General features: G+C 37.9%; 2 protein-coding genes across 2 annotated transcripts; both read right to left on the reverse strand.

The window, feature by feature from the left end:
- Nucleotides 1–1,913: 1,913 nt before the first annotated feature.
- On the reverse strand, nucleotides 1,914–8,524 carry LOC306770808 (zinc transporter ZIP12-like; the record flags this gene model as incomplete). The annotated part of the gene is made up of 12 exons (XM_079259775.1): nucleotides 1,914–2,042; nucleotides 3,222–3,409; nucleotides 3,495–3,653; nucleotides 3,803–3,875; nucleotides 5,411–5,491; nucleotides 5,631–5,780; nucleotides 5,868–6,040; nucleotides 6,196–6,367; nucleotides 6,518–6,681; nucleotides 7,165–7,372; nucleotides 7,449–7,763; nucleotides 8,276–8,524. 12 exons carry the CDS (start codon nucleotides 8,522–8,524, stop codon nucleotides 1,914–1,916), a joined length of 2,061 nt encoding a protein of 686 aa, XP_079115901.1.
- Nucleotides 8,525–11,761: 3,237 nt separating this feature from the next.
- On the reverse strand, nucleotides 11,762–26,208 carry mrc1a (mannose receptor, C type 1a; the record flags this gene model as incomplete). The annotated part of the gene is made up of 30 exons (XM_079259532.1): nucleotides 11,762–12,136; nucleotides 12,233–12,265; nucleotides 12,349–12,507; nucleotides 13,661–13,777; nucleotides 13,862–14,014; nucleotides 14,127–14,292; nucleotides 14,381–14,613; nucleotides 15,389–15,494; nucleotides 17,006–17,172; nucleotides 17,279–17,387; nucleotides 17,545–17,684; nucleotides 17,841–17,941; nucleotides 18,054–18,118; nucleotides 18,248–18,411; nucleotides 18,552–18,590; nucleotides 18,679–18,823; nucleotides 18,918–18,999; nucleotides 19,087–19,202; nucleotides 19,288–19,487; nucleotides 20,623–20,771; nucleotides 20,890–21,005; nucleotides 21,108–21,224; nucleotides 21,328–21,485; nucleotides 23,111–23,290; nucleotides 23,398–23,535; nucleotides 23,648–23,761; nucleotides 23,845–24,000; nucleotides 24,522–24,695; nucleotides 25,663–26,064; nucleotides 26,139–26,208. The coding sequence occupies 30 exons, from the start codon at nucleotides 26,206–26,208 to the stop codon at nucleotides 11,904–11,906; spliced, it is 4,302 nt and encodes a 1,433-aa protein (XP_079115658.1). The 3' UTR covers nucleotides 11,762–11,903.
- Between the last annotated feature and the right edge of the window lie 1,196 nt (nucleotides 26,209–27,404).

The raw sequence follows: 27,404 nt of genomic DNA on the forward strand, positions 1-27,404 counted from the left end.
CAATCAAGTGTTGTTTTTTCTAACAAATCAGGTGCAAAGGATTACTTTCAGTCAGACTATTTCAAATCAAAGGGAAAATATTTTTATGTTTCCTGCTCTGTGTCTCTCTCACAGCTTGTTTGTGGGTTTTGCTGTCATGATGACCCTGGAGTTGAACTTCTCTTCTGACAGGTCTTTGCTGAGCAAGTGGGGATGCTCGGTGTGTATACAGCAACATGCCCCAGATAAAAGCCCTTCCTTCCTCCATCCTGGCAGCAGTTGCCTTGAAAAGACTCACTCGTGCCAAAAAATGCCTCTTTGCTGCTAAAAAGCAGATTTACACACAGATGAATAACGTCCACACTTTCCTGGAAATGCCAAAATGGCTGGCATTTCTAAAATAACAGCAAATTTGCTAGAATAAGAGAAAATCCAGCGGACTTCCTTCTATTGTTTGAACCTGCTCGGGAAGTCACGGTAAATGGTGTCAGCTTTTTCTTATATGGTAGACAAATAATCCCACGACGCAGTCGATAAGACTGACTTTGCACTTTGACAGTGAGCCTGGAATGGAAAATGAACATAATCACCATGAAAACTGAGAAATTAAACTGATTCCCCGGACATGTAGAGTAAGTACTTGACAACTGCTTGCTCTAATTTTACAGAAACATGTTGATGTTTGGAGCTGCAGAATTTAATCACAGCAAAGCTGATTAGAAAATGCAAGAAAAATCTCGAACCCACTCACTCTGTTAGTATCACAAATCCATTTTCTCCAGCAGCAAGTTGATTTATTGTTTTTCACTTATTGTACAAATTGATCATACTCTGCTCCTCTTCCGCCTCCTTCTACAGGCCCGCTTGGACCGCCATAGAGCATGTGCACTGTGTGGGTTGGAGTTTCTGTCTTGTACAGCAAGGAGTGTTAGTCATCCAGGTTGGTGGATGAAGAGAACAAGTAGCTCTGGTGGGTGGAAATGCCCTCATATTGGATCACAAAAATGGCTCATAAACAAAGAACAACACCAGAGAGATGAGAAGCTGAAAGAGAACAAGGTTTTTCAAAACAGGACTTCATAAATAAATACGTCCAGCAGCAGCTTGTGGCTCACAAGGATGTTCTAGTTCTGGTCATTGTAATCAATTTTTCATTAAGCCAATCAAGATTTGTAGACCTGATGTCGGTCATGTTCAGTGTCGTGGATTCAGAATCTCCTAAAAGTAATAAGGAAAAAATGAAGCGATAGAAGAGCCTTTTAGGATTTGAAAACACTTGTATTCACTCTGCAGAGAACTAATTAAATACACATAAGGAAGGAGCTCTAATCAAGCTTTGTTTAATCCAGTTTTGTCAAAAATATGAATGACTGCAGTGTCTGTTAAACTGTATTTATTTCATCAAAGTTTAGCTTTTTAACAGTCTCCGTTTTAATTCTGAATGGTACCAAATGTCACTGATCCTTAAGAGAAAATGTCAAATACAAACGTTCAACATCAAGAAACATTTTCGTTGTGTATAAAAACAAATTATGTTTAAAAGAACAGATTTCCAACATTGATAAGGAGTACTTTTAAATCAAATGATGTGATTGTCTGATGCATCAAGAATATTTTGCACAACAACCAATGTGCACATCTTTGCTTGGTGCTGCCAAATAAGCAAATAGAAAGTCAGCCTTTGCACATAACATAAAAAAATAAATCATCAAGTATAAAAAATTAGAAGCATCTAGCCCCATAGAAACATAAAGACCCGTCAGTGCTGAGATTGAAACATTATAAAACACCCAGAGAGCATTAATGGCTTACTAAAAACACACACTAACACTTGCACTTGTGGAGGAGAAGGAGATGATCGTTAAAAAGTCGAAGAAAGGCTTAAAAGAAGTGGACATCTTTGTTTCAGCTCCACTGCGTGTAAGGAGCTGCATTTAAAATTTTAGCTCATGTTCAAAGAGCACAAGCAACAAAAGACAGGCCCAACCCATCAGGAGACCAAGGTTCTGCAGGAGAAACATGAGACACGGTCGGTCGGTTTTCACTCGATTCATCTCTGGAAGCTGAATAAAAGGGAAAAAAAGAAAGCAGAAACTTCACCTTCAGCATTTTGACAGAAAGATGGGTTAAGGCTGGAATTAATCTAGTTTTATAATTGGCCAAAAAAACCATAAAAAGACCACTCTAAAAGACTAAAAGATCATTCTACTACAGAAATATGGTCATGTAAGGCCACGACAGGCACTCTGTGAAGTTGTCTTAAAGCGCCGTGTTTTAGGGAGGTCATCATGCCAACATGACAATCAACATGTTGATAATTAGCCAGTGTAGGACAAATGGTTACTGTGTTTACCACCATTTAAAAATTGAAATATCTCTCAAGGTTACATTTGAGAAGCAGCAGTCATCAGACTTTATCTTTTAGAAAACATGACTGAGAAACTTTTCATCCAGGAGGTGGTGCAAAGTTTTGGCTTTTAACAAAGCTGTATAGAGCAGGAGGGCTGCTGCTATGCTTCCCTCCATGGCTGTACACTGGCTGGACAGGGCTCAAAGAAATCTTGGTTGGAGAATCTTTATTTTCTGTAGAATTGTTGTAGGTTTGTGGTGTGATGCCTGTGGTTCTGGCTTGTTCATGCATATCATTTAGATGCTTCATCAGATTGGGCCAACACCTTGGGTTAAGTGCTGTATTCCTCAAGGTTTTGCAAAACACTTTTCATGGTCTGGCAGGTTGCATTTTCCCCATATGGGAGGCTGCTGTTATGGTTTTGTGCTGTTTCCATGTAAGGACATAAAGTTTCCCACCATATTACAATGTAACAAGATGATCAATGTTGCCCGCAGCAGCTGTAAGTGGTTTTAATGTTGCGGCTGATGGGTTAAGGTCAAAAGGCAGTAAATGAATCTTCAGAAACTCCCCCGAGTTTAAAATGTGTAAACACTTTCAGCGGCTAACATTTGTTAGCCTGGTAACATAAGAGTGGACAGAGATTAATGTAAAAACAATATCAGATGTTGGAAGTGATGTGAGAGCGACTCAAAATAGACCATGCTACCCCAATGACAATGTCGGCCATCTTTTACAGCTTTTCCTCTTTCTCAATATCATTGGATTCTGAGATATAGAGGAATGCACAACAGCACATCAATAGCTTATGTTTTGGTCTTTTTCTGGGATATGTTGATAATTAGAAATAAGTAAAATATATTATTCTTATCCTTTTTGGACACAGTCTTACCATTTCTGCCAGGGACAAATAGAGAAATATCCCAGCAGTGATGGAGAAGATCCACTGCTGCACTTCTGTCTCTGATGAAACAAACAGTCCGATGTAGAGGCCCATGAAGGCTGTCAGAGCACTAAGAAAATTCATGAGCACAGCAGTCTTTACAGTGAGTCCGGAGCTGAGCAACACTGCAAAGTCCCCTAAAAAAGAAAAAGCAGCAATATGGGAGTCAGAAATATTAATTCCTGTTTGTACCAGAGTAAAGCAATCACAGCGATCCCTCACCCATCTCATGTGGGATCTCATGGCACAGGATGGCCACAGTGGTGGCCATGCCAGTCTCAGCTGAAGAGGAGAAAGCCGCCCCAACAACCAGGCCATCGGCAAAATTGTGAAGGCTGTCTCCTACAATTACCATCACTGCCAGCAGAGGAACCCCTTGTCCTGAGAAGACAAAGGAGAGTCTGTCATATAAGCTCATCTTTCGACCGTGACAATTACTCTGCCATGCCAGGCAACTGTGTTACTAAACTGATTACTAAGTACAATGCATTTAGCTCAGAGAAACTTCAGCGTAGTTTGAAGAAGCTTACTCTGTTGTGGAGAGCTCCTGATGTCGGTACGTTCTGGGGATATTTCTGTACACTCCAAGTCATCCATTGGCCCCTGCAACATGGAGACAATTCTTTACAAAACAGGTTCTTTAATCAAATAAAAGCAAGTTTCATAGAAAAGCAGTGAACACCTAATCATACTCCATTTTCATGCACATCATGACACTAACATCCACCCACACAGGATCCCCTCCCCTCTGTGCACAAACATAAACTCTGACTTCTAGTTTCTTACTGACACGTCAAGATAAAATATAACTGAAGATAAACATCTGAAGATAAATATCTGGTTTAATGATGATTTAACTTTCAAACTTTTATTAAAATCTGATATCTCAAAGTTAAATGAAGCCAACTGACCAATTTGTCAGTGTACACAGTTAAATACAACCATGATGTACTTGCTGGATAATTCAGTTCTTCTTATTTTCCAACATCCTACATGCTGTTCCTTTACTCTCTCCCACATTACTCCTCGTTCCCTGTTACATAACAGAATTTCAGTGAGTTTCAGTGAATTTTTAAACATTTCAGTGGATTAACAATAGCATTGGATGGTGATGGGGTTTTGTGGCTGTCTGAGCCTCCCCTCTCAGGTTTTGCACTGTGCCTACCCAGGGACCCTGCTCATGACCTATGCTCAGGGCCTGATGGGGCTGGCGGGCCGCTGCCCCGGTCCTCTAGTTCTGCCATACATGTGTTTATATGTCTTTTTTCTGTTTCTTTGCAAATTTACACAAAAAGGCAGAAAACAACCACAGCTATTATGCAACCAACCACAAACAGAAAAACCGGACAACCAGCAGCTATTCCCGTAAAGACACAATATACATCCTAAGGTTCCTAAGAAGACACAGCAGACAATCATCAGGAGCACCTGTGGAAATAATTCTGATGTACAGGACAGGTTAAAAAAATATTAAAAACTTAGAAAAAACAAGTAAGAATGACTTTTCAACCAGCTCACAAATCCCTCTGTCTCATTATCAGACGGGCCAATGAGTGCTCATATCTTTCTCGTTTTGGGAGCCTTTTTAACTAAAGAATGTGCAATATTCAATGGAGGAAAACTAATGAATACACAACAGATGTGTAACTTTGTTTCTAAAATTATTTCAATGTCCTACAATGTTCACAACCTCATTAATAAGTAAAAAAAACAACAACAAAAAACCAAAAAAAAACAAAAACAAAACAAGACAAAACAAAAAATAAATAAATAAATAAAATAAAATCTTAAAATAACTTAACTTTATTTCTTATTCATTTGCACACATATCGACCCAAAATATTTTATAAATTTGATTTTAACATTTCAGGCTTGCAATACATTTGATAAATGCTTTAAAAGGTTTGAATGGTCCTTTTTAAAATTTGTAATGCACATTGCATTCACATTTTCCAAAACAGATTTGGAATATTTATTAGTTTGTCCTCAATAGACATTTGTAAAAATCATTTTGATGTTTTGCTGACTACACTTTCAAGAACTCTATAACCTAACAAGGAAGCAGAAATGAGAATTTTCTGCCAGCAAAGCTTGAAAAAAAAACACAAACTGAGCAGCTGTGTTTAGATGGGACTCACCAGCTGGATGGTGGAGATGGATTTGCCCCGCTGTGACGGACTGGTGCAGTTCAGCTCTGAGGGAATATCACTGGAGTGACCCTGCAAACAAAAGGAAGTCAGCTGACGATTGGTGATCGGTCTGCACAGTCATGACAAAAGTCTTTGTAAAGCTCTAATTCTTCAATTGCCAGATGAGGAAAACCAACAATGGCTAAAAAGTCATGATAAAAGCTCTCACGTGGCCATGAGACGGGACTAAAAAGGAAAATATTCTTTCAATAAGAAAAAAGCCATAAATTCCAGCAATCAGGCCCAGAATCTTCCACAAATACTCCTTTTCTTCTGTGAAGTCATCATGAGCGTGAGTGTTGTCATGGAGGCCAAGGATCTGAAAAGGATGCAAAGTGGGGGGGAAAAAATTACTCCACAAACAACACAAATGTGTGTTCTGTTACTGAGCTGCAATGGCTTTTACCTGTGGTATGAGATGAAGCAAAGCATCACCTGACAGGGTTCCTACTGCCAGGCCCACAAACAGCTGCAGGATGAGTGTGTAGGTTTCCTGACAGGAGTTGAAGAAGATGAGGCAGATGCCGAACATGGAGCCCACCGTGATGAGCAAGACAGCAGCTGTACTGTAGCCATACTCTGCAGGACGGAAAGACTTTAATTAAAACTGCTTTGGTTTTAACCCTGAAGTCTAATCGATAACCATGATGACTTTTTAAAATTTAAATTTATTTAACATTTCTTTTAAATGCTGACGGTTTGCAGAGATTAACAATGAGATAAAAATGTCTTACTCTCCAAAGCAGTTGGCAGAGACCCTCTTGTGTTTTGCTCTACAATGTCACAGGCATTGCCTAGCAACTGCTGAATAATGGCAGGGCAAATTTGTTTGAAGTGCTCTCTGGAAATGGGCAAATGAGGATCCAGAGCAAAAATATCCACCAGTTGATTGGCAGAAAAACATACCTGATAGTTAAAAGAAAACACAGTAACTGGGAGATGAGCAGGAAGCTGTTTAACTCCAATTTTTCCAACTTAATTTACTTTAAAGCAATGCTATTATAAATATTTTGCGATTCCAGAACTTGATCAAAGATTAGTTTATGTCTGTCTCACCTGTGCCCAATCCTTACCAAAACCCTCAGTCTCATGGTCACAGCTGTTCAGTGAATTCATGGCCAGGTTCTGTGAACTTCCTGCGATGCTTCTCTTCTTCCTGCCATGAGAGTGGATCACTCTCTTGCTTCCTACTCCCAACTGATGAAGCAGCTCCTCCAGGTCTAAGTAGAACAATGATCACAAGACAGCATGAGGTTTGGATCATCGATATCATGCATCAGTATTTTTGTATTTTATTTTATTTTATTTTATTATTTTATTTGTGACATAAAAGTATTCCACAGCATGGCAAGATTGCGACAGAAATTCCAATTTACGTGTTAAGGAAATAAAGCTAAAGTTTTTCAAAACATGTAAATTTGAAATAACAAGCCGCTTTGATCATACTTTCCTCTGCTTGATTTGAAATTAATGCAAAACCAATGGCAGTTTTATTAATTTTGTATGTGTGTTTTACAATGAAGGAATGTTTAGCAGTGAAATGATCAGTCCTCAGACTTATTATTTTGCAAAACAGAAGAGCTAAATAACTTTTCTCCTGATGAGGTGATTCTGTCTTATTATAAGTGGACAGCATGTTTGATGCATTCTGAAAAAGTCTGTAATGAAGTACAAAACACATGCCAATATTCTCTTTACTTTACCAATAATCTGCAGATTACTCGTGCAATTTAGAGATTGAAAGATGTAGTCTGTAAAGAAGGCAGGGGATGGGAGGTTCCTCTTCCTGAAACAACCACCCTGGAGGATATGGCTGATGATTGCTGCTGCAAGTCTTGGTACAGCAGTGGCTCCAGCGCCTGGATTCTCCTTAAGGTTAACATCTTTCAAGAGATGAGCTGCACCGACACACTGTGAAATCATAGAGTATCTGTTTGTGTGTTTTGCAGGCAAAATGCATATGACAGGAGAAAAAAAACTCTCTTACTTCCATATCAGAGTTGTCTTGGTTGGAGGGGTGATAGTGCTCGTTGATGAGCTGCAGGATACTTTCTATTTCATTGTATGACAGGAAGCTATTGTCCTCTGCCGGATGTAGGTTGGTGAGGGATAAAACATAAAACTGAATGTTCCCAGATGAGGATGAAAGGGATGAAAGGGAGGCAGCAGATGACATGCACAGATCTTGCAAATTAAGGATGTAGTACAGCAGAACTGTTGAGATCTGTTGGTAGTCTTCCTCACTGAGGTAAGCCTTCCCATCATCCTCTAACACGGAGAAGGCTACATCTGGTGTCAAGCACTATAACAACAATATCCCAAACATGAAGTTCAGAACATTTTCAGACAAAACTTTAAGATACAAAACACCAAATGATATGAATACTAAGCATACAAAACAGCCATCTTAAGACTTTCTCTCTCCCTGAACTCTCAGGATAGTTTATGTTGTTGTTGTGTTGTTGAAAGGTGATTACAGGCCCAACAGGTCTACCCACATATATTAAAGGTAAAAGGGAATGGAGCGCTGTTTCTAGTAAAACAGGCCAGCCAAATCTGGAGTTTGGTTTCAAAATTTCTGTCCCATTAACAGTCCAGCTCTGGGACTGGTGGATATTATGTCAAACTGGGGGGTGTCTAAAGCCACTCAGCCTGAATGGCTCATAAAGGTCAAATGTTTAAGCCTCCCAATGCACTCACATTCCAGTCATAACATGCATGCTTGGTGAATATAATGAAACAACAGCACAAACTATGTCATCTATAATTAGGTGACAGATCCAGTGGTTACATTAAAACAGATGTAAGCTTTACCTTCTCACACATGTCCTGAGAGATTCCGGTCCTCTCTGTGCATTGCACAGCCCAGAGAAGCTTGGTGATGAGCACGCTGGTTCCATTCTTCTGGAGTTGAGGCTCGTCGTCACTCCCCAGAGGCAGGTCCAAGGCTTTGAGAGTCTCTGGCAGGTACCCTTGACTCTGCCTATCCCCCCCGAGCACTCTCCCTAGCAGACAAAACTGCAGCAGCGGCAGCAAACATGGAGCAGTGCTCCTGAAGTGCATGTTCCAATCCAGGCCTTGCAGACTCCCTAAAACTCCTAGATCCAGCTTTGGAAAATAAACATGGAAATGAGAGATAGAAAACAGGCAGACAGACAGAAACAGACACAGAAAGATTCTGAAATAGAGGAGTGGAGAGTTTAGGCATTAATAATATGGCGGCTGAGCTGCCCACAAGGCTCGGCAGGCACCCTTAAACTGAACCAGTTCTTACTGTACCAAATGGTCAGCCAAAGCCTGGGCCTCTCAGTCCACAACAAAAGGATTAGTGCAGGCAAGTGAGAGAGAGCGAAGGGCAAAAGGAAGGGGTATGAACAGGGGGGACTGTGGAGAAAATAATTAGTACTGAGGAGAAACTAGGAGCTAGGAAGAAGCCACTGATAATGAACAGGCAAACAGTCCTGAATCAATGTAGAGGTCCCATACAGGTGACTTCACTTTTTTCCCCAACAGTGAGCTCCAACACCATTATGTTGTTGGAATAATTTCTTGGTTTAGGAGCATCAACAGTTCAAGAGAAAGAAATGGAGCTGTTTTGAGTGACTGTGTGTGATATGCTGACTGTAAGAACCCCATGCTTAAAGCCCCAGCGATGCTGAAACATTTTATTAATATGCATGATCTCTGAGTCATCAAGGATCAAATATACAGAGCAAAAATACGCCAAGCTTTCCAGCATCCTCCCACACTGGACACCCACAGGTCGAATCAGCCCCCGAAGTCCTGAAAGCTACAGTAACACCTGCAATAGACAAATATAAGAAATCTCACCGGAAGAACCAAGCCTGCCAATCTTTACTCAGCACCTCTCTGCTGTTGTAACTAGGTTTGTTTTCTTTTAGGTGAAAGACGTCCTCACAGGATAAACAGAGGATCCAGCTCCTGGTTGGGGAGATTGATTTCTTGGGCATTGGTGCTGTTGGTAAAAACCCTCTTATGAGAAGAAAGAGCGGAGTAATCTCCTGAAGATTAGCTGCGACCGCCTTAAAGGGCTCCAGTTGCCATGGAGAGTGCTTCCTAATTTTCAACAATGAGGTGAATGGGCTAGCATGCCTTTTGTAGACAGAACAAATTGTTGGTGCGTGATGAAGTAATACTTCAATTTATAAATTTACACCAAACATATGTTTAATTGAGTAAATTCTACTTTGCACAGTTCAAAAGGATTCTGGCCGACAATGAAGCTCAAACCAGGATCATGGCCAATTGGTGCCAGCTCTTCATCTGTCACAATTACAAATAAACACCCTGACTCACCAAACACCACACTGGTTTTTATACTAGTATGTTGAAATGTGCCAATATTAAAGTTGTTATTGATAAAATGGTTTTGGACTGTATAAGTGTATAACTTTTTCTAAAACTCTTTTGAACTTTGACAGTTTGGTTTTTTTGGCTCACTGAATATTTGCTTACAGTGGACCGCCTTCTGCAGCAAGAATCCCCATCAGATGTCTGCTGTGATCAGTCAATCTTTATTAAAATGCACTTTTCATACACTAAAAACATGCAGCACTTAGAACTGGTGTGGTGTAACTATTTGAGAGACTTACACATCAGTTTTAAGAAATCTTGTCCAATAACTATGTTGGTTCATCACCATTTCTGTGTCGATTGAGCAATAATTTTAGAAATTAGTTGGTTTTTCCCAACTGGGATTTTCCTCCGTTCCAACCACTATTTTATTCATTCACTTTCAGAGTAATGACTCTTCGTTTCAACCTCTCCTTGGTTTTGGCTTTTTAATGTTTCCCTTGCACATTCTCTAATGTTGTTTTATGTTAAGCACTTTAACTTGCACATTACAGTACATGTGGTGTTACAAATAAACCTATCTTGCCTTATTGCCATCAGTCCTAGTTAAAGAAAATTTAATTGGTGATAATTTAAGCAACAAGTCTGTATTTTGTTCCATTCATTGGCTTCAATTTCAACTCAGTCATGACTGCTGTGGAGGTTTATGACTGAAGCTTATTTGGTAGGAGCAGGAGGCAGGTTTTCTCATTCTGCTTTCGCTTGAGCAAGACTCAGGAGTGACTCAAGTTAAACAATGTCCAACAATGGCATAAAGTGTATGTGTGTGTGTGTGTGTGTGTGTGTGTGTGTGTGTGTGTGTGTGTGTGTGTGCCAGAAATGACTTCAACTGTAAATTTATCATTATCAAAGCAACTGCTTCTTTCATAAAATCTTGATGTTCCCCACAGTTCCTCATAATCCATCACATTATGTTTGTTATCCATTAGATCAAAAAGTAAGCAAAAAAAAAAAAAAAAAACTTGCACCAAACAACAACTCACTCGATTTCATTTTAATTTATTTAATGTTAATTTACAATATAATAAAGAAAGAATATTGTGCACCACATCTTAAGGATATCTGCCAGTTTGTATTGAAAACATCACTTTTTCTCTGATTTTGAAAATGCAAATACTCTCGGTTACAGTGATATGCAGAAATAAAAATATCTATTTACATTTTATGGAGCATGTTTTCATATTTAATTTGTTTTTTATATTTTATTTACATTATCTCATGCCCTTTTCATGAAGTGCAGTGCTAGCAAACACTAATCATCTAACATTACAAGCACCTACATAATTTTGAACAAGTGCTTTTTATGCCACCAAATGTGCTCTGATCAGTTAAAACATGGACAAAGAATACATGATGGTGTGCTGGACGTTGGCAATAAATATCTCCTTGGCTCCGTCGGGGTTGTTGGATGTAGGGTTTTTAAAGGTTGGATATTTGTTTCCAACAGATCCATCATACTGGCACTTGGGAAACTTGGAGGCAGGATGAGGACATACTCTCAAGTTCTTTCAGCATCCAGGTTTTCCCAAATAACATTACAATATAATTAAAAGAACAGCATTGTTACTTTTCTGGTGTGTTTTTGTGTCTTATCTACTTTACCTTTAAACTGGCAGTATTTGTTTACATCAGTCTTCGGTGCGCACAAACTGTGCAGTAAGAATTGAAAAGTCATTGAACTAGCTGTGCTTTAACTGGCTAGAAAAGCTTTTGTAATTATTATCATCATTATTATTATTGGATTTTAAGTCAAATGTCTGTGATACATTTTTATGAATGGCACTGTGCTCACTTAGACATTGTACAATGACGGGCTAAATACTTTAAAAGATTGGGGTTCATTTTTTTAAAATAAATGTTTAATTGTTTTCTTGGCAATGTAGTGAATATAAATGACAAAAACCATCAGTAACCACAACTGGCCATCAGCTGATATACAGTGTTATTTCTAACAGAATTTTACTATTGATTCAACCCAATGAAAAGTCACTTTTCAGGTAAAATGATCCTAAATAAAGTATGAAATCTTTGACCAAATCATTTTAATAGTGCTGCTCATGTTTAGTTATTATGCCTGTTCATTATTCTCTATGTTGGCCACCAAGCCTTTAGCATCCACAGGAGTTCGGTTTGGATTGTTGAAGTATAATCTATTGTCAAAGGTGCACTCTCCCAGGACAGGTGTGGGGATACGTCTACGGAAAAAGACGAAGGCTCCAAGTCCAGCTATTGCAATTATGATAAGCACTACTGCCACTGTGATACCAGTAGACCCATGTGAAGCTTCTGCGGCAATGTGAGCTGAGGAGGTAACAGAAAAATAAGTTTTTATCATCACTAACTTCAGCTTGACATGTTTAATTCAGTATGCATTTTATATTAATTCCATTTACTTACCAACAAGTTGAGGCTTTTGAGTGGGTGTAATAACTGAAAAAAAAAAAAAAAAAAACATCCAAAACTCAGGTCAAGTAACTGATGGTGCAATAAGTTAATGTGTTGATGAAACTTACTTTTTGGTGTTTTGCAAATGTAGGACCTATATCTACTGCAGCTATTTGTACTCCACTGTCCACTGTCAGAATGGATGTCCACACATGAGTCAGACCTTGGCATTCCTGTTTTCCAGTTGGTGTAGTCCACAACACTGTTATCAATCCACATCCAGTTACCTGGAATAGAGAAACATTGCTTGATTGACCAAATCTGCACACTTATGACACAATAGAACTGAACTTTTATGAAGAAATTATTAGTTGGAACAAAATCTGAATTTTTCTTGGGTATTTAAAGAAAGGACCACTACATGAAAAAAAATTGAGCTAACTGCTGGCAATATCATGAGTGACATTTAAACATTGGAGCAGACAAATTGTGCTCAGGAACTAATGTGCTATGAATAGGCTATATGAAAAATAAAATATAATCTCTTTCACTTATTCATACCTCAGGTTTTTCTGATAGGATATATAAAAAAATTTTCTTATCATCAATTCATAAATACAGAAAAACATCTTTTGGTGAACAGCAATAAAATATTTATACTTTTTTTTTTTTTTATCTGTTTCACATATTTGATGACAAAATGCACAAAAAAAACTAAGTGCACCCTATAATATAACAACTTGTAGAACCTCTTTTTGTATAAATACTTCTGAGAATATTGGTAACTGTTGTCTATATGCTGTAATCAGTCTCTGAAATCATGGAGGAATTTTGCCTCGTCTTCTTTATAGTTACAGCTCATTGATGTTTTGGACATTTGACTTTTTAAAGGTCCCACAAGAGCATTGGGTCATTGCACCATCTTCATCTTTTTTTCTAGCTGTTGTAATGGCAATTTAAACCAAAATGTCCTCCAAGATATATAGAGTCTGATTGGATTATTAAATAGGTGGACATAGTATTTAACACCCTGCTTTTACATTTTGACTTGGATTTTGTGAACTAAATAATGACTATGTGTTATGTCCCTTCATTTGTGATCATTTGAAGTTGTATTTGACTAATATTAGGATCTGCTGAGGACTAAAAGTACTTGTACAATGTCCAGATATGTAAATACTCAAAACTGAAATGTTTAACCTTTGAGTGCCCCTTTTTCAAGGGAGCCACCAACCTTAAAATTCAACTGAATACAACTGAACTACAACTTCTTATAATCTGGATAACATTTGGACAGATTACTTCAGCCAAACACACAAATATAAGTCATCCTTACTCAATTAATAATAAATTTAACACTTTATTACCCTATAAGAAAGCCAAACGTATACGGCAGTATATGAAAATACAAAGGTTAAACTTATTGCCAGTGTTCTTTACCTTCGTGAGACTTGTAGAGACCAATCCAGAAAGTTTTGGCGCCATCCTGTAGAAGCTCGAGGTTCTGCTGTATGAAAAAGCCCTCAGTTGGATCCTCAATACTCACAAGAGAAGCACCTGACATCCAAAATATTATAATGTTAGACATTTTCACACAGATCTAATATTGTATCAGCCAAATGGGAATTCATTATAACACACCCATTTTCAGACATTCAACTGAAGCATGGGCCCAGTTCTCTGCCCCTGAGATGCGGAAGTGGTAACAATGGCCTCTGAATGGTATCCAGGCTCTTGACTTCTTTGACTCTGGACAGTGTCCAGGAAGCTGTGGTGGTTCAGTGGGAGCTATGTCTACGAAATGAGATGCATGAGATTCCAACCCAGCCCCAGAAAATGTTGTTGAAATACAGTGGAATTTCCGTAGATATATATTCCAAGAGAAATAAAAGACATATCGGCTGACCTGGGGACCTTTTGCATATGGAATAGTAAGTACTGGTGCATGGTGCAGTCTTCCATGTTTTGTCCACATCCATATACACACAGCCATAGTTGCTTTTAGGCTCATTTTTTCCCCATTTGGTGTAAGCAAGAAGCCAGTTATCAACCCATTTGAAACGACCACCAGTCTGAAAAAGATACCAATGAAAACCATTTGTGCAGACCAAGTAAAAAGGTCAAAACTTGAAAATAGGACATAGCTAGTAAACCCTTTACCACATTGTTGTTGAGGCCAATCCACACCGGCTCATTGTGTTTGGCAATCTGCAAGGAGATGCTTGCCTGGGTTACAGGGTTCAGGATACTGGCCAGATCTGCATCATCTGCTTGACACTGCCTTCTTGCCTCGTCCCATCTCATCTTCTGGGTCACCAGTTTGAAAGAGTCATTGCCAAGATAGTGAAATGCCTTGGGTGATAAAGTTGTGGGCTGGACTATAATCTGGGAATCTGAATTGACAAGACAAAGCAGTGGTTGGCAGATACAGTTATTCTAAAGCGATATGAAAAAGTCTGGGTCAAAATTTCTTGGAAAGAAATCCAAGTAAATGATGAGTAAATTTCCAAATGTCTAAAAAGTCAAAGGAGGAAGTTGTGCAAAGCAGAATTTAGGGTTAGTTCTTCAAAAATGTTTATTAAGGCTTTCTATTAACAACTACCTTAGCCAAACCCTAACCCTATTTTACTTCTTGTTTGGGATATTTTTGTCCACTTTTGCAGCAAAATTCCCTAATACTGTGAAATTATTAGACCATCAAGCATACACTGTTCATTAAACTTCATCTTCAGACTTTCAATGGTGCTTCACAACCGAACCGCTTCTTTGTCTTTCATCAGAAGTACAATGAATTTGAACAGATTTCAGAATGTGCTAGTTTTCAATCAAATTTATTCTTCCTAAACAAGCAAATTGTTCCTCCAGCTACTGGCTGCAAAGGAAGCTCAAAGCACAATCAATCCACTGTTGTTTTGGTAGCTTTAGTGTTTTATGGGTGAATATGTGAGCCCACTGCTGCTAATTGTTGAGATATTAGATCATTTTCAAGGTTAGAAATGTGCATATTCTGACCACCTTCCACAGAGACTGCAAACAAGAATTACTGAATATGATGCAGTTTGGGAACTCAGTTCGCTGACATAACACCAACTAGAAATAACAGAATAATAACAAATTTTAGCTTGAACGGTTTTGCCATGTGAACTTAAGCAACAAATTGTCACTCACCAACTTTTTTTTTACAGATGAAGCCACGTTTCACGCTACAGTCCTCCACCTTCCATTGTCCTTTTAGTTTGGTGCTACTACCTACCATTATCACACAGTCATATGCCTGTAAGGCAGAAAAAGGTACATTAGTTCATTTGCATTTCCTTTGAGACACTCAGTTTTTATGTCTAGTTTTTTGGAATCATATTTCATTAAGCATGTATAAACTACATAACTAATACACAACTTAATCAAATATGTCTACATTTTATATGTGGATCTCAGATTTATGCAGGAAGATACATCATTGCACTTTACTGTGGGGCTGCAGATTATTGTACTTGAATAAAAGTCATTTTAATGCAGATGCAGGTAAACTCTCTGAAAACATTTTATACATTATTATTATTTTCCTGTTTAGCTGATCCTGAAGTGGCGCACACAGCAATATGTGACATGTTGTATTACACAGTAACATCCCCAAAAGATAAGCTGTTTACTAGGTTTTTTTCCCTTACTTTTTAAATTCTAGTTTGTTGTTTGACGTTTAGCAGCTATGTTTTTTGGTTATTTGATCTGCTATTTGACATCTCGAGGCGACTTCTTTAAGATTTTTAAGTTATCTGGATGGCATTTTGCTCACAAGCTTCCAATTAATCAGATCAAAAATACACAATCTTCATGGTATAATCCTGATCTGTTGTTCACATGATTATATACAACTATAACGTGTAAATGAAAATAATGGAACAAACGCCAATAATTTCAGCCAGGCAACTCTGATCCCATTACTCCTTGCACACGTTTTCTCAACTTGTTATTGGAGGAATGAGAGACAAGTCTAAAGTTTGCATATTTACTTTGAGAAAGCAGCTTGTTCAACATGGGATACAGTCCTGTGCAAATCTCAAACATTTTTACTATTTGAGCAGAAAAAATGCACCAAACTCAAGGGTTGTGTGCAGTAAAATGAAAGTGATCTTCTTAAGAAATGAAGAAAAAAAATCAGTAAAAACCTGACAGATTGAGAACTTCTCCATCTACTTTTCACTTAAGCCTCATCAGACATGATTTCCATAGAAGGGTGGCTGTCAAAAAGCATTTCTTGAGTAAAGAAAACTGGAAGAAAATGTGAAGAAAGGTATGACTAATGTGATAACATCCTCTGGAGTCCTTCTCTAGAGCCTGGGCCTCAACATTATTGATGCAGTGCAGGATTGTCTTGATAGAGAACAAAAGAAAAAATGGAAAACATCCAAAGGTCTTTGGAAAGTCTTTCAAGAAGCCTGGTGAACTATTTCTGAACACTCCCTAAAAAGATGAGAAGAAAGCATGTAGAGAGGGTTAAGGTGCTGTAGAAGAAGAATAAAGGAGATTTTAACAGATAGCCGAATACTGTGTATTTCCATTTATGCCTCAATAATTCACTGTACCTATTTCCTTTTTACTTGGTATTTAAAGAAATGAATTGGTTTAAGACTTTTGAACAATACTATTAGTTATTTCAGTTGAAAATTAGTTATATTATAATTATAATTATGTTTATGTCTGCTTCCAGATTAGTTGCTCTAATTATTTGAGTAAGGAAAGGCCTAAACCTGAATCGAAAAAGTTTTGAATTGCAGCCCCACCAACCTCCATTAAAAAACGACCCTCAGGCGCTACCGTAGGGTGTCCTTTTGCCCAGTTGGTGTATGCAACTCCTTTGCCATCTGTCCACACAAAGTGCATTTCCCAGTTGACGTCGTTCATGCCAATCCACACATCATCGTTAAGGAGCAACGTCTGTGTAGTTAGGAATGCTAGAAGGAAGAAAACAGTAATTCCTTCACTTATGTGAAACATAACAACATCATGAAGATGGTTTTGGTCATTAATCCCAATGTCAGCATTGCTCACGAGGCTCACCTTGTTCTTTATCATTGAGGATAGACACAAGGTTTCCTCCCTCTTGTATGCAGTGTGTTCTGGCACTCTTCCAGTTTTTCATGTCATTCCCAGTAAAGAACCTGTAGCACTGAATAAACAAAAGCATTTACCAGTATCCATTCAAGCTTGCTCCAAATATGTGGTCATATTTTACTGGAAATGTTTTAACTGGAGTCCAGGAGAATATACAGATATGTCGCATACTTTTCAGTATAAAGCTGTGGTGTATAGTTGTGCCTAACTACCTTTCCGTGGAAGGCAACCCATCCTGGTGCACATCCTCCTTTAGGAACTGTAGTTGGGGCCATTGTTGTGTTGACAAAGTTACTGCTTCTTTTGCAAATAGATGGAAGCTCAAGACCACAATTGATATCATTCCAGTAGCCTAAATATGCAGAATTTAAAGTTGACATTGACATGATCAAATGATTTGTTGCCAAAGTGGAGTAAATTGGTACGGTATGGGATATTTCCTGAATTAGACTTGCACTTTAAAAAAAAAAATAAAAAATTATACTATAATAATAATAGTTAGACTTACCCATGCCCCTGTACATAGTCACACAATTTTCATCATTATTAGCAAAGTTGGGCTCATTGCTAGCCCATGCTGTATAAGTTACCGGCGTTTCATCCAGCCAGCTGAAAGAAGAAAATAACATATTATTACATTTTTAAACATAAAGTGAAGATCATAGTCAACTGGATAAAAACCAGTATTCATAGTTTTTGAGTTCTGTTGAGGTTGAGTTACCTGAATGATTTATCCAAATTTACTATCAGCCCAATGTAGAACTCTGCTTCAGAGCCTTTTAAGATCTATTTGAACATAAGCAAAAGCGAGATCTCATTCTAACAGATTTATAGCAAAAGGTTAGGATCTCTGAAGAGATGCAGGTGTGTTGCAATTTAGAGTGAATTCATTAAGTAATCCAAAGTCATTCTTACTTGTTTCCAGAGAAACTTTCTCTCACTCTCCCCTGTGATAACTGCAAGATCACCAAAATTTTTTTTGCAATAATCTCTGGCCGCTTCCATTGGTAAGTTGTCATTGTTGATGTAGTAGTGAGTATCATTATATATAAGCCATCCATCATCTGTAGTATTGTGTACTGAAAACAGAAATAGATAAATGAATTAAAAAAAACACAGAAAAAGATGAAAGCTTATCTTCACTGCCAGGTCAGCAGAGACCATCATTGCGTGACTAAATAAATCCAGAAAATGAGAACAGTCCAGTGCTGACACTTACCTTCTACAACTATAACGGGTTCAGGTTTGGGAGTCGCACCTGAAAACATAATCATCAGTATCACAAATCTAAACAGCAAAAGCTGAAATTGAACTTTACCTCTCTATGTGAACTGATAGGATTTTACCTTTGGGTATCTGGCAGATCCAGTTGTTTAACTGCTCACAGTGACAATCATTCCAGTGTTTGCCGTAGGTCGATTGGATTTCTGTGCAGTGTTCAGCATTATTGTAGTTGTTTGGTTCGCCAAAACCCCAGTTCTCATAGTCAAACTGGGTCACAGTTTTTCGACAAAGACATAATTAGCCAAAGGTCTATAACAGCAGCAAGAACATTGTTTTGTGATTGCAGCAAAATGGCACATACAGGTGAGCCATCGCTCCACGCATAACCTTGATTGGGACCCTGCAGTCTGAGGCCTATCCAGGCTGCATCTGAGCTCTGAAACCTTTCAGACAGCAAAAAACACAAGATTACTGATGGTCACTTGAACTGCCTGATATGAAATCTGACCTGTGCAGGCTGGTTACCGTACCTGAATGATCGCAGTTCATCTGACTGGTGTATGCTCATCAGGTTTCCACCAACGGCCTTGCAGAAGTCCTGCGCATCTTGCCACGACCTCTTTAGTTCTCCCTTTTTCTTGTAAAGCTTTTTCACAAGTGAAAGAAGTGGTAACGTTTTGTACTCTTCATAAAAACACTGATTCACAGAGAAGTTTGGTTTGTTCTCCCACCTTGTAGCAGACGTTTCTCTTTGCAACAGGAGTCCAGCCGGGTGCACAGCCCAGGGCCACGGTGATGGGAGGAACTGTTGTCATTGGCAGTCCCTCTGCTTTCTTCTTGCAAATATACTTCTCTTTGTTGCTGCAACTGATAACGTCCCACAATCCGGCAAAAGTGCCAGTTGTCATGGCAATGCATCCTTGTTTTCTGTCTTTTTGGTAAATTCAGACAAAGGAAAAAGACATTCAAATTACAACCAAACACACTGAAGAAGAATTGGAATGGACCAAGTACTTGGTGAGACAATAAAAAATCCAAATATCAGGAAATGTATGGAGTTTGTAACAGTCCTATCTGCACTTCACTTTTATGGGGAATATTCTTGAATTGCCATTTGCTGCAACCAGCAACATGTTTGAATCTGTTTACTTTGTATCAGTTTACACAGCCCTTACAAACTGTGACCTCAGTTAATGTAATTTTCCTTTGCAATAAATGCAGGTCAAAGCTGTTCCCCTTTAACTTCTGGATGTTGGATACATGATTACTAATTTAGTGATTCTGATTTTTTTTTTTTTTTTAAACGTATATGTTTCTATAAAAGTTCTTTATTGGTTGTTTTAATTTGTTATCATATTTTTAAAATAACTTTTAATAATTTAAAACTTCTTCTAAAAAACTACTTAAATAATGAACATTTAAAAAATAAGTTTTTTTTTAAAAGTTTAAAAATTTTTTTTTTTTTTTATTAAAATGTATTCTCTGTGACAAAAAAATGTGCAGTAATCCTCCCTTTGTATAAATAAATTCCACAAGAGGATACAATCAGGACATATTGATTACGAAAATTATATTACGCTGTATATTTTCTTCATTTTTTTCTCCATTTTGTTCCTTTAACTGGAGCATCATACCTTCTGTAGGTGGGCTGTAATAATTCATATTTGCCCTTGAATTGTCTGCAGGTGCAAAGGACCATCACATTTATAGATAACTATTATTATTATTATTATTATTATTATTATTATTATTATTATTATTATTATTATTGTTGTTGTTGTTGTTATTATTATCATAATTATTCTATACAGATATCCTAATGGTGAATCGTAAGTTGCGGTTGTGATTTGACATAATGGTAATTATTAAGTTATTCTTTTTATTTGCCATATAGTATGACAGCTGTTTGCTAAGGTTTATGCTTGCAGAGCTTTTGTTGTAACTACTAAAAAAGTGAATATTAAATAATAGATATATGTAGCTCCATAAACAATAGCTCATTATGACAAATTAAGAAAAAGTTTATTTAGATAGTTGAAGATACAGATTAAAAATGTTTTTCCTACCAGGCATTCCCACATTGAAATGAGTAAAGGTGACCTTTCTTCCGTTTGTCCACTTGAAATAGTCTTTATTTTCTGTGTTAGAAAAGCCTGTCCAGAAATACTTCTCTGATCTCAAACCCACCAAACTGACCAGGAAAGCATTCTCATATCTGCATCAACATACAAAAAAAAAAGAAAAAAAAAAAAGAAAAGGAAACTTTGCAATAAAGCATTGCTTTTGCTGATTATGTGGTCAATGCAATATGCACAAGATTAACAAAGAATTACCTGTCAGCCACGTCCACCAGGTTTGCGCCAGCCTCTGAACATGCCTGTCTTGCCTCCTCAAAAGTTTTTGTCACATCACCAACATAATAACAATATGAAGCAAACCTTTTGTACCCCTGAAAATGAATAAATAAATAATAAAAAAAAGTGTAAAATTACATTTGATAAATGCCGTGTTTAACAGCTACAGTATATTTGCTGGACAGTACATCACTCACAAACTTGCATCCTGGGTTGGCTTCCTCATGGGCACCTTCAGCTGGTTTCGTTGAACCCTTCTTCTTACAAATATACCCATACGTCCTGTCACATGAATGATCTGCCCACTTACCATCCTACATGTAGGATAAACAGGAGATTAGAAAAAAAGCATTGCGACCTTAACAAAATAAAAAATAGCATGGTCTTACACTGGGTAAAAAAAAAAAACAGTTTTACCTTCCCTCGGATGAGGACACAGTCTTCCTGGTGGTTGGTGGCATGAGAAGGCTCATCAATCTGCCACTGTGTGAAGGTGACTGCAGAGTGATCAGACCATTCAAAGAGCATTTGGTTCCTCTGATCGTTCAGCCCAATCCAGAGCACATCAGTCGACACTGAGGTATGAAATAAGCAAACACACAAAGGTGTTATCTTAGATTAGTAGATTTTTCCTGAGTTTTAAAAATCAGAAAAATGATTGAAGTTAGACGGTGATTGCTTGTGATGCCAATGATATTTGAACCTTCAACCTTCAGCTGAAGCAGGCAGCTGGTATCACTGAATCACAAAAGATTAATATCACCATTGAGCTTTACAACAAAAAAGCCCAGGTTTTTCTTGTGTTTGCAAAAATGAAGGCTATTCTAAAACTACTTATTAACTTTTACGATGGAATTTGGTGTTCAAATGCAGCAGCTGCACAGGGCTTTAAAGGTTTACACCCTAATGACTTCTGTAGTCTAAATAAAACAAGGACTGAAATATAGACTTTTTCAGTATCTTATGCTTAAGCACAATTCAACAAGTTTTTAGCAATTTGAGCAAGAATTTTTTAGCAAAACTCTGTGCTCTTAAGGGTTAGGGTTAGGGTTAGTATGTAAGATTTTCAATATTTTCAAAATAAATTAACAAATAAAATAACTATAAACATAATTAGAAAGTTTTTTGAACATGTAGGATCCAGTCTGTTCATATTTGATGTGTTATTAAATTACAAGTTTAACAACAACAATAGGGCCCTGCCATACTTTGTATGGCGAGGACCCTAATTAATGACAAATAACAAAAAGCACTTTTTCTTTTACTGGTAGGCAAACATTTAAGAAGGGTCTTTGTCATTAATTAAACTTGTAATTTAATAACACATCAAATGTGGACAGACTGGAACCTACATGTTTAAAAAAAAAACTATCCAATTATGATTGTAGTTATTTTTTTTAAATTAATTTGTTTTAAAAATATTGAAAATCTTACATACTCTACCTTTAAATCTCCACAATGTATGCAATGTGTACATGTTTTTCATGGTGATGTAGACAATAGAAACAGACAAAATTGGACAACAAAGTATTTTTGTTACATAACTAAAACCCAACACAATCTCTTGATAGAAAGAGATTTTTGCCTGTTGGATCACTGAACAAATTAATTGCAGTTATGCAATAAAGCAAACATGATATGTCAACAAAATTTCCACTTTTCACATCTTGTCAGTTTATTTGGCCTAATGAGGCAGAAAACACATTTGGAGTACCTGTTTTGTGTTAAAATTTGTGAATATGTTTAAAGATGTGCGTTAAAGTGCGTAGTTAGACAAGTGGAAAAAAAACACAATCCTTGAATGTGTTTTGATTTCTCTAAGCCACAAAAACACTGCTTGAAAGAGAAACAACAGCCCTGGGACGTGTTAGTCATAATTTACCACCATAGATTGTAAAGCTGACATATGTTGGACAAAGGCACAAATCAACATGCTGTATTTTTTCTGAACAGCATAAAAATTGGAAAAAAGAAAGCGACACATTGTGATGAATGTCTTTAACCTACTGACTTTACAAGTGCAGAAAACTGGATTTTGTTCCAAATGAAAAAACACATCTAGTTTTCTAATTTAATTTGTTGAGAACATATAGTTTGTGTTACAATCATCTAACACTCTAAACAAAAAGTTGCATATTTTATGACATTAATCTTATAGATTGTTGTTGTTTTTGTACTATGACTCATATATAACACTTACGGTATCCAGTCTGAGATATGATGAAGCTCTGCTCTTCTATATTGTGTATGCTGGCCAAATCTCCTTCCTTTTTCCGGCATGCAGCCAACGCTTCCCCCCACATCTTTTGAGTCCTCTCCAGAAAGTAACAGTTTCCTGCATAGGGAACCCAGTGGCTGGGGCAGAAACTGGGCCCTGTAACTGTGGGGAGACAAAGAGGGGAATGAGCTAAGAGGATATTTTCTGATTTGTGCTAAGAAGAAATTCTCTAATAAACCAATCCTGGCTGTTTTAGACGGGGATTTTACTTGGTGGTGGCAGAATGGTAGCATTTCCTCTGCGACAAATATAACCAAATTTCTTGCTGCACGCATTGCTTTCCCATTTTGAGGCTTTTGCAGGATTGAGAGAGGCACAGGTGGCTCCAGGCTCTGTGGAAGGATGACCTGTTGGAAATATTGATCCATTAAAAAAAAAAAAAAAAAAAAAAGGGGGGGATAATTAACATGGGTTGTTGAAGCTGAAAGAAAAAATCTTACAACAGAATTTCTCTCTAACCTGGGGCCCAGTTTAAATATCTGAATGGATTCCCGTTGCTCCACTGCCACCCGCTCTCAAAATCCAAACTGTTTATCCCAATCCACAGAGGTGCACTCAAATGGTTTGTCAAGCCTTCGTCGACAAATACATTATGAAAACATTTCATCTTTAACAATTTGTCATCATCTGGTTAAAACACAAAGCTAATGATGTACCTGAGATGTAAGACTGTTCATGCAACTCTACGATACTGAGAAGGTCAGCTCCTTGCTGCTGGCAGCTCTTCCTGGCCTGATACCAGGTCAACGCTGCCTGCAAGTTTCTCTGATACTGAACCCCTGTGACCGGGTCAGTGTCCCAGCCGGAGGATCCTGGATTGGGTCAAATACACAAAACTCCACATGTTACAACCAGTGAAAAATGTTAGGTAATAAAAAAAGATGAGCTCAAGAAGAATATGGGCAGTAAAGAAGTAAAAAAGATTGAAGATTGAAAGACATTTTCCACATTTTTATGTAGGAGAGAGCTGTTTCATTAAAGAAGAAAAATGTGAGATCCCTTTATGTTTCCGTCCCTTTCCTGCCTCGGCTTTAGAACAGTGCCAGGGGAAAGACTGGCTTGCGAAAAGAGGAAAACAAGGACAGTGCTGTGTTGACAACATGAGAGGAAACGGTAAGGTTGTTATGTTGGGCGAGAAGAGAGGAGAAGGGGTCAGAAACCAGATTCATCAGCACCAACCTCTTTGTGGAGAGATACAAGATAATTCTGTGTGCTCTGTTGCTTGACTTGTTTCATCAAACAAACAGTTTGTGTTGCATTTGCAGCTCTGCAGGAACACTGGATATTGCAGATGTTATTCGACTCAGTGCAAGTGAACAGACATACTACTCACCTTTGGTTGGACAAAATCCCCACTTCTTCTGCGTGTCGTAATCTTTCTCTGTGGCACACCACAGCTGTTTATCTGTGCGGCCTTCAGCTGTGCATTCAGCATACCACTTCCCAAGGAACTTGTATGGAAATTGACAGGGGGCTCCAAAAGAGTTGCCACCTATTGTAAAAATATCTGAGGAGACACAGATCTGTTTTAAAGGTGTGTAGTCACCATCAGGAACATTTGTTATCTAATGTTATAACAGTTTCTACTCTTCAAGGATGGATATCCACATGACTGTGGAAACTTAGTTGCAATGATTTTGCTTCCATTTAAAATCAAAAGCATTTACTGACTCTGGAGAGGAAGCTTACATGAACAGGTCATGTAGCCTGCAGCCACATGCTGGAAGCGCAGCATTCTCAGACAAAGCGCTTTAAGCCTAAACATTCTAAAGTGAACATATGTTGTCATATGTTTTTGGGTTTTTTTTCTCTTTTGATGCATGATTTTGATGCCTTTGCTTCATTGGTCATTAGATTACTCTATCTATTCCAAATTTACAATATTCAGGTCTGAATTCAAGACTAAAGTCAAACAGTGTAAGATGACTGTGACACATGACCACTTGTGGCATCTGGACAGCCTGTTAAATAGGACATATGTTGACATAAACAGCATCTTATGACCAGCCAGAAGTCCGTTTTTCCTATGTGATTAAATGTGGTAAAAGCCATCTTTTTACTTTAACACACACACACACACACACACACACACACACACACACAAAAATCCGCTGAAGGCTTCACTCAAACTATAACTTGATTGTTGTTATTCTAAACATCCATTTATGTCTAAAGTTTTCAGGGATGCGGGCCCCGTGGTTTGTTATAGTTATAAATTTAGAACTAAGTCTTGGTTCAGCCCTTTTAAATATTACATCTTTATACCATCAACATCTCTGGCAAAAATGGTTTTTATCTATTATGACATTTTGTCATTTGAATAGAAATAAATGAAAGAAATATTAGTGCTGTTTTTTAAGCATTGTGAGACACTTAGCATTTCCAGATTACCTAGAAGTTTTGCAGCACCTCCAGATGAGCTGCCACTGCTGATAACATTGTGGATTCATTAACTATGCACCCAGAATTCCTACCTTGAAACCCCTTTGAACAAAGGTCATCCCTAGTGCCGAATATCCTCCAGCGACTCCACACTCCTGAACCTTTGTAGATCATTACATTCCTCTCTTGGTGGTTCCCCCAGTTTAGGTGCAGGTCCTGGTCTTTTAACCCAAAGAGAGTCTCGTTCTTGCATTGCCAGTGCTGAAGATTATTGTTTTCATCACATTCAAACAGTACCACCTTCACCCAGTTTTTTATCTCTGTGGCAGCGAGGCACAATTTTAGGGACAGACTGAGGAGTCGAGACTCTGAGGCCCAGCGAAACTGCTGCTCCTTGGCATGATAGTTGCATGGGGCGAGTATTAGTGAGGTGGCACTCTCCACCGTTATACACTGGTTGTGATCCTGGTTGAAGATCAGGAAGCTACCAGTATCTGGACAAGAAAAGAACCAAGCATATGCATGACTCCATCAAACCTTCAGAAACAAACTTGTCTGCAGTACTTACCTATTTCAGCAGTGATGGAGAGGACTTGCAGGAGACAGAGAATTAGAGCAAAATTTAAACAGGATATCATCCTCAGTGTGTGGTTTAAACTCAGTGATGGAGGTGGCTATAGTAGAGAGGAGGTCTGGTGTGTGACAGAGAGCACCACTGACACAGAGCCATGGTGTCTCCCTCCTCTTAATTACACTCGTGGATATCCTGTCACATGGGGAGTTCCGGCTAGTCAAACGGCTTCAACTTCCATGAGCTTTTACAGACTTTTCTTGGCAGAGTATTGAGGAAGTAGGATCTTACTATTGGGCAAGAAATTGAAAGTCAGAATTCAACTCGATTCCACAAAGAACGCAACCTGCAGGTTTTCAACATATCCCTGCAATAACACACCTGATTTAAATTAATGAGTTGTTGTGTAGAATTTCAATAGCTGTGAGTGGACCTCATGAGACTGAGTTGAATAGTCCTGTTCGACAGTATTTAATAGGACATAAAGAATGTAAAAAATGAACAAATATCTTTTTTCGGTTAAAAAATAGATTTCTAACAAATGTCTTTGGATGGATTAAAACCCCAGATAAGAGATGTCATTTAGCACAAGGATTTTAAAAAGTAGACAAAAATAATCAGATGTACTTTGCTGATTCAACAGGACAGGGGACAACTTGACCCCATTGGAGGCCCGCAATGGTTCAGGTTCAGATTACCGAGATGATTCCAGTTAGGCAATTGAGATAATTGGCACTCTGACCAATCTGGTTTAAGAAGTGCAAAAATATCCAAAAGTGCTGCTCCAGTCAGCATAGATATGGACCCAGATCAGTAGGCTCTGTATCTAAGATATTTGACTTGTGTATACAAAGACACATTAAATCTGCAACACTGTCTTTGTCACTTGGGGACAGTAGATAAGTTTTCAAACAAACACCTCAGTATTCATACTCAAATCTCCAATTTAAACCACATTACAAGAGAATTTTTTATATTTTTGTAGATAATTGCTCTACCATGTTCACCAGCTCTGTAGTTTTGTTTTCAAACCATCTAAATGTTGAACATGTGGTATACAGTCAGTGTTAGACTTTTTTTTTTTTACTGTCTGCTAGTGTACATTACATTCTGCTTTTATACACATAGATTACATACAACAGCTTAGCAGCACATACAGCTTCACACACTGCAACCAAATACTTGCATGAAAACTCTTAAAAAAAAAAAAAAAAAAAAAAGAAGAAACTTAACACAACATACTTATTCACACTGACACTCACA

Source organism: Telmatherina bonti (assembly GCF_933228915.1).
Source record: "Telmatherina bonti genome assembly, chromosome: 20".
Lineage (NCBI taxonomy): Eukaryota > Metazoa > Chordata > Actinopteri > Atheriniformes > Telmatherinidae > Telmatherina > Telmatherina bonti.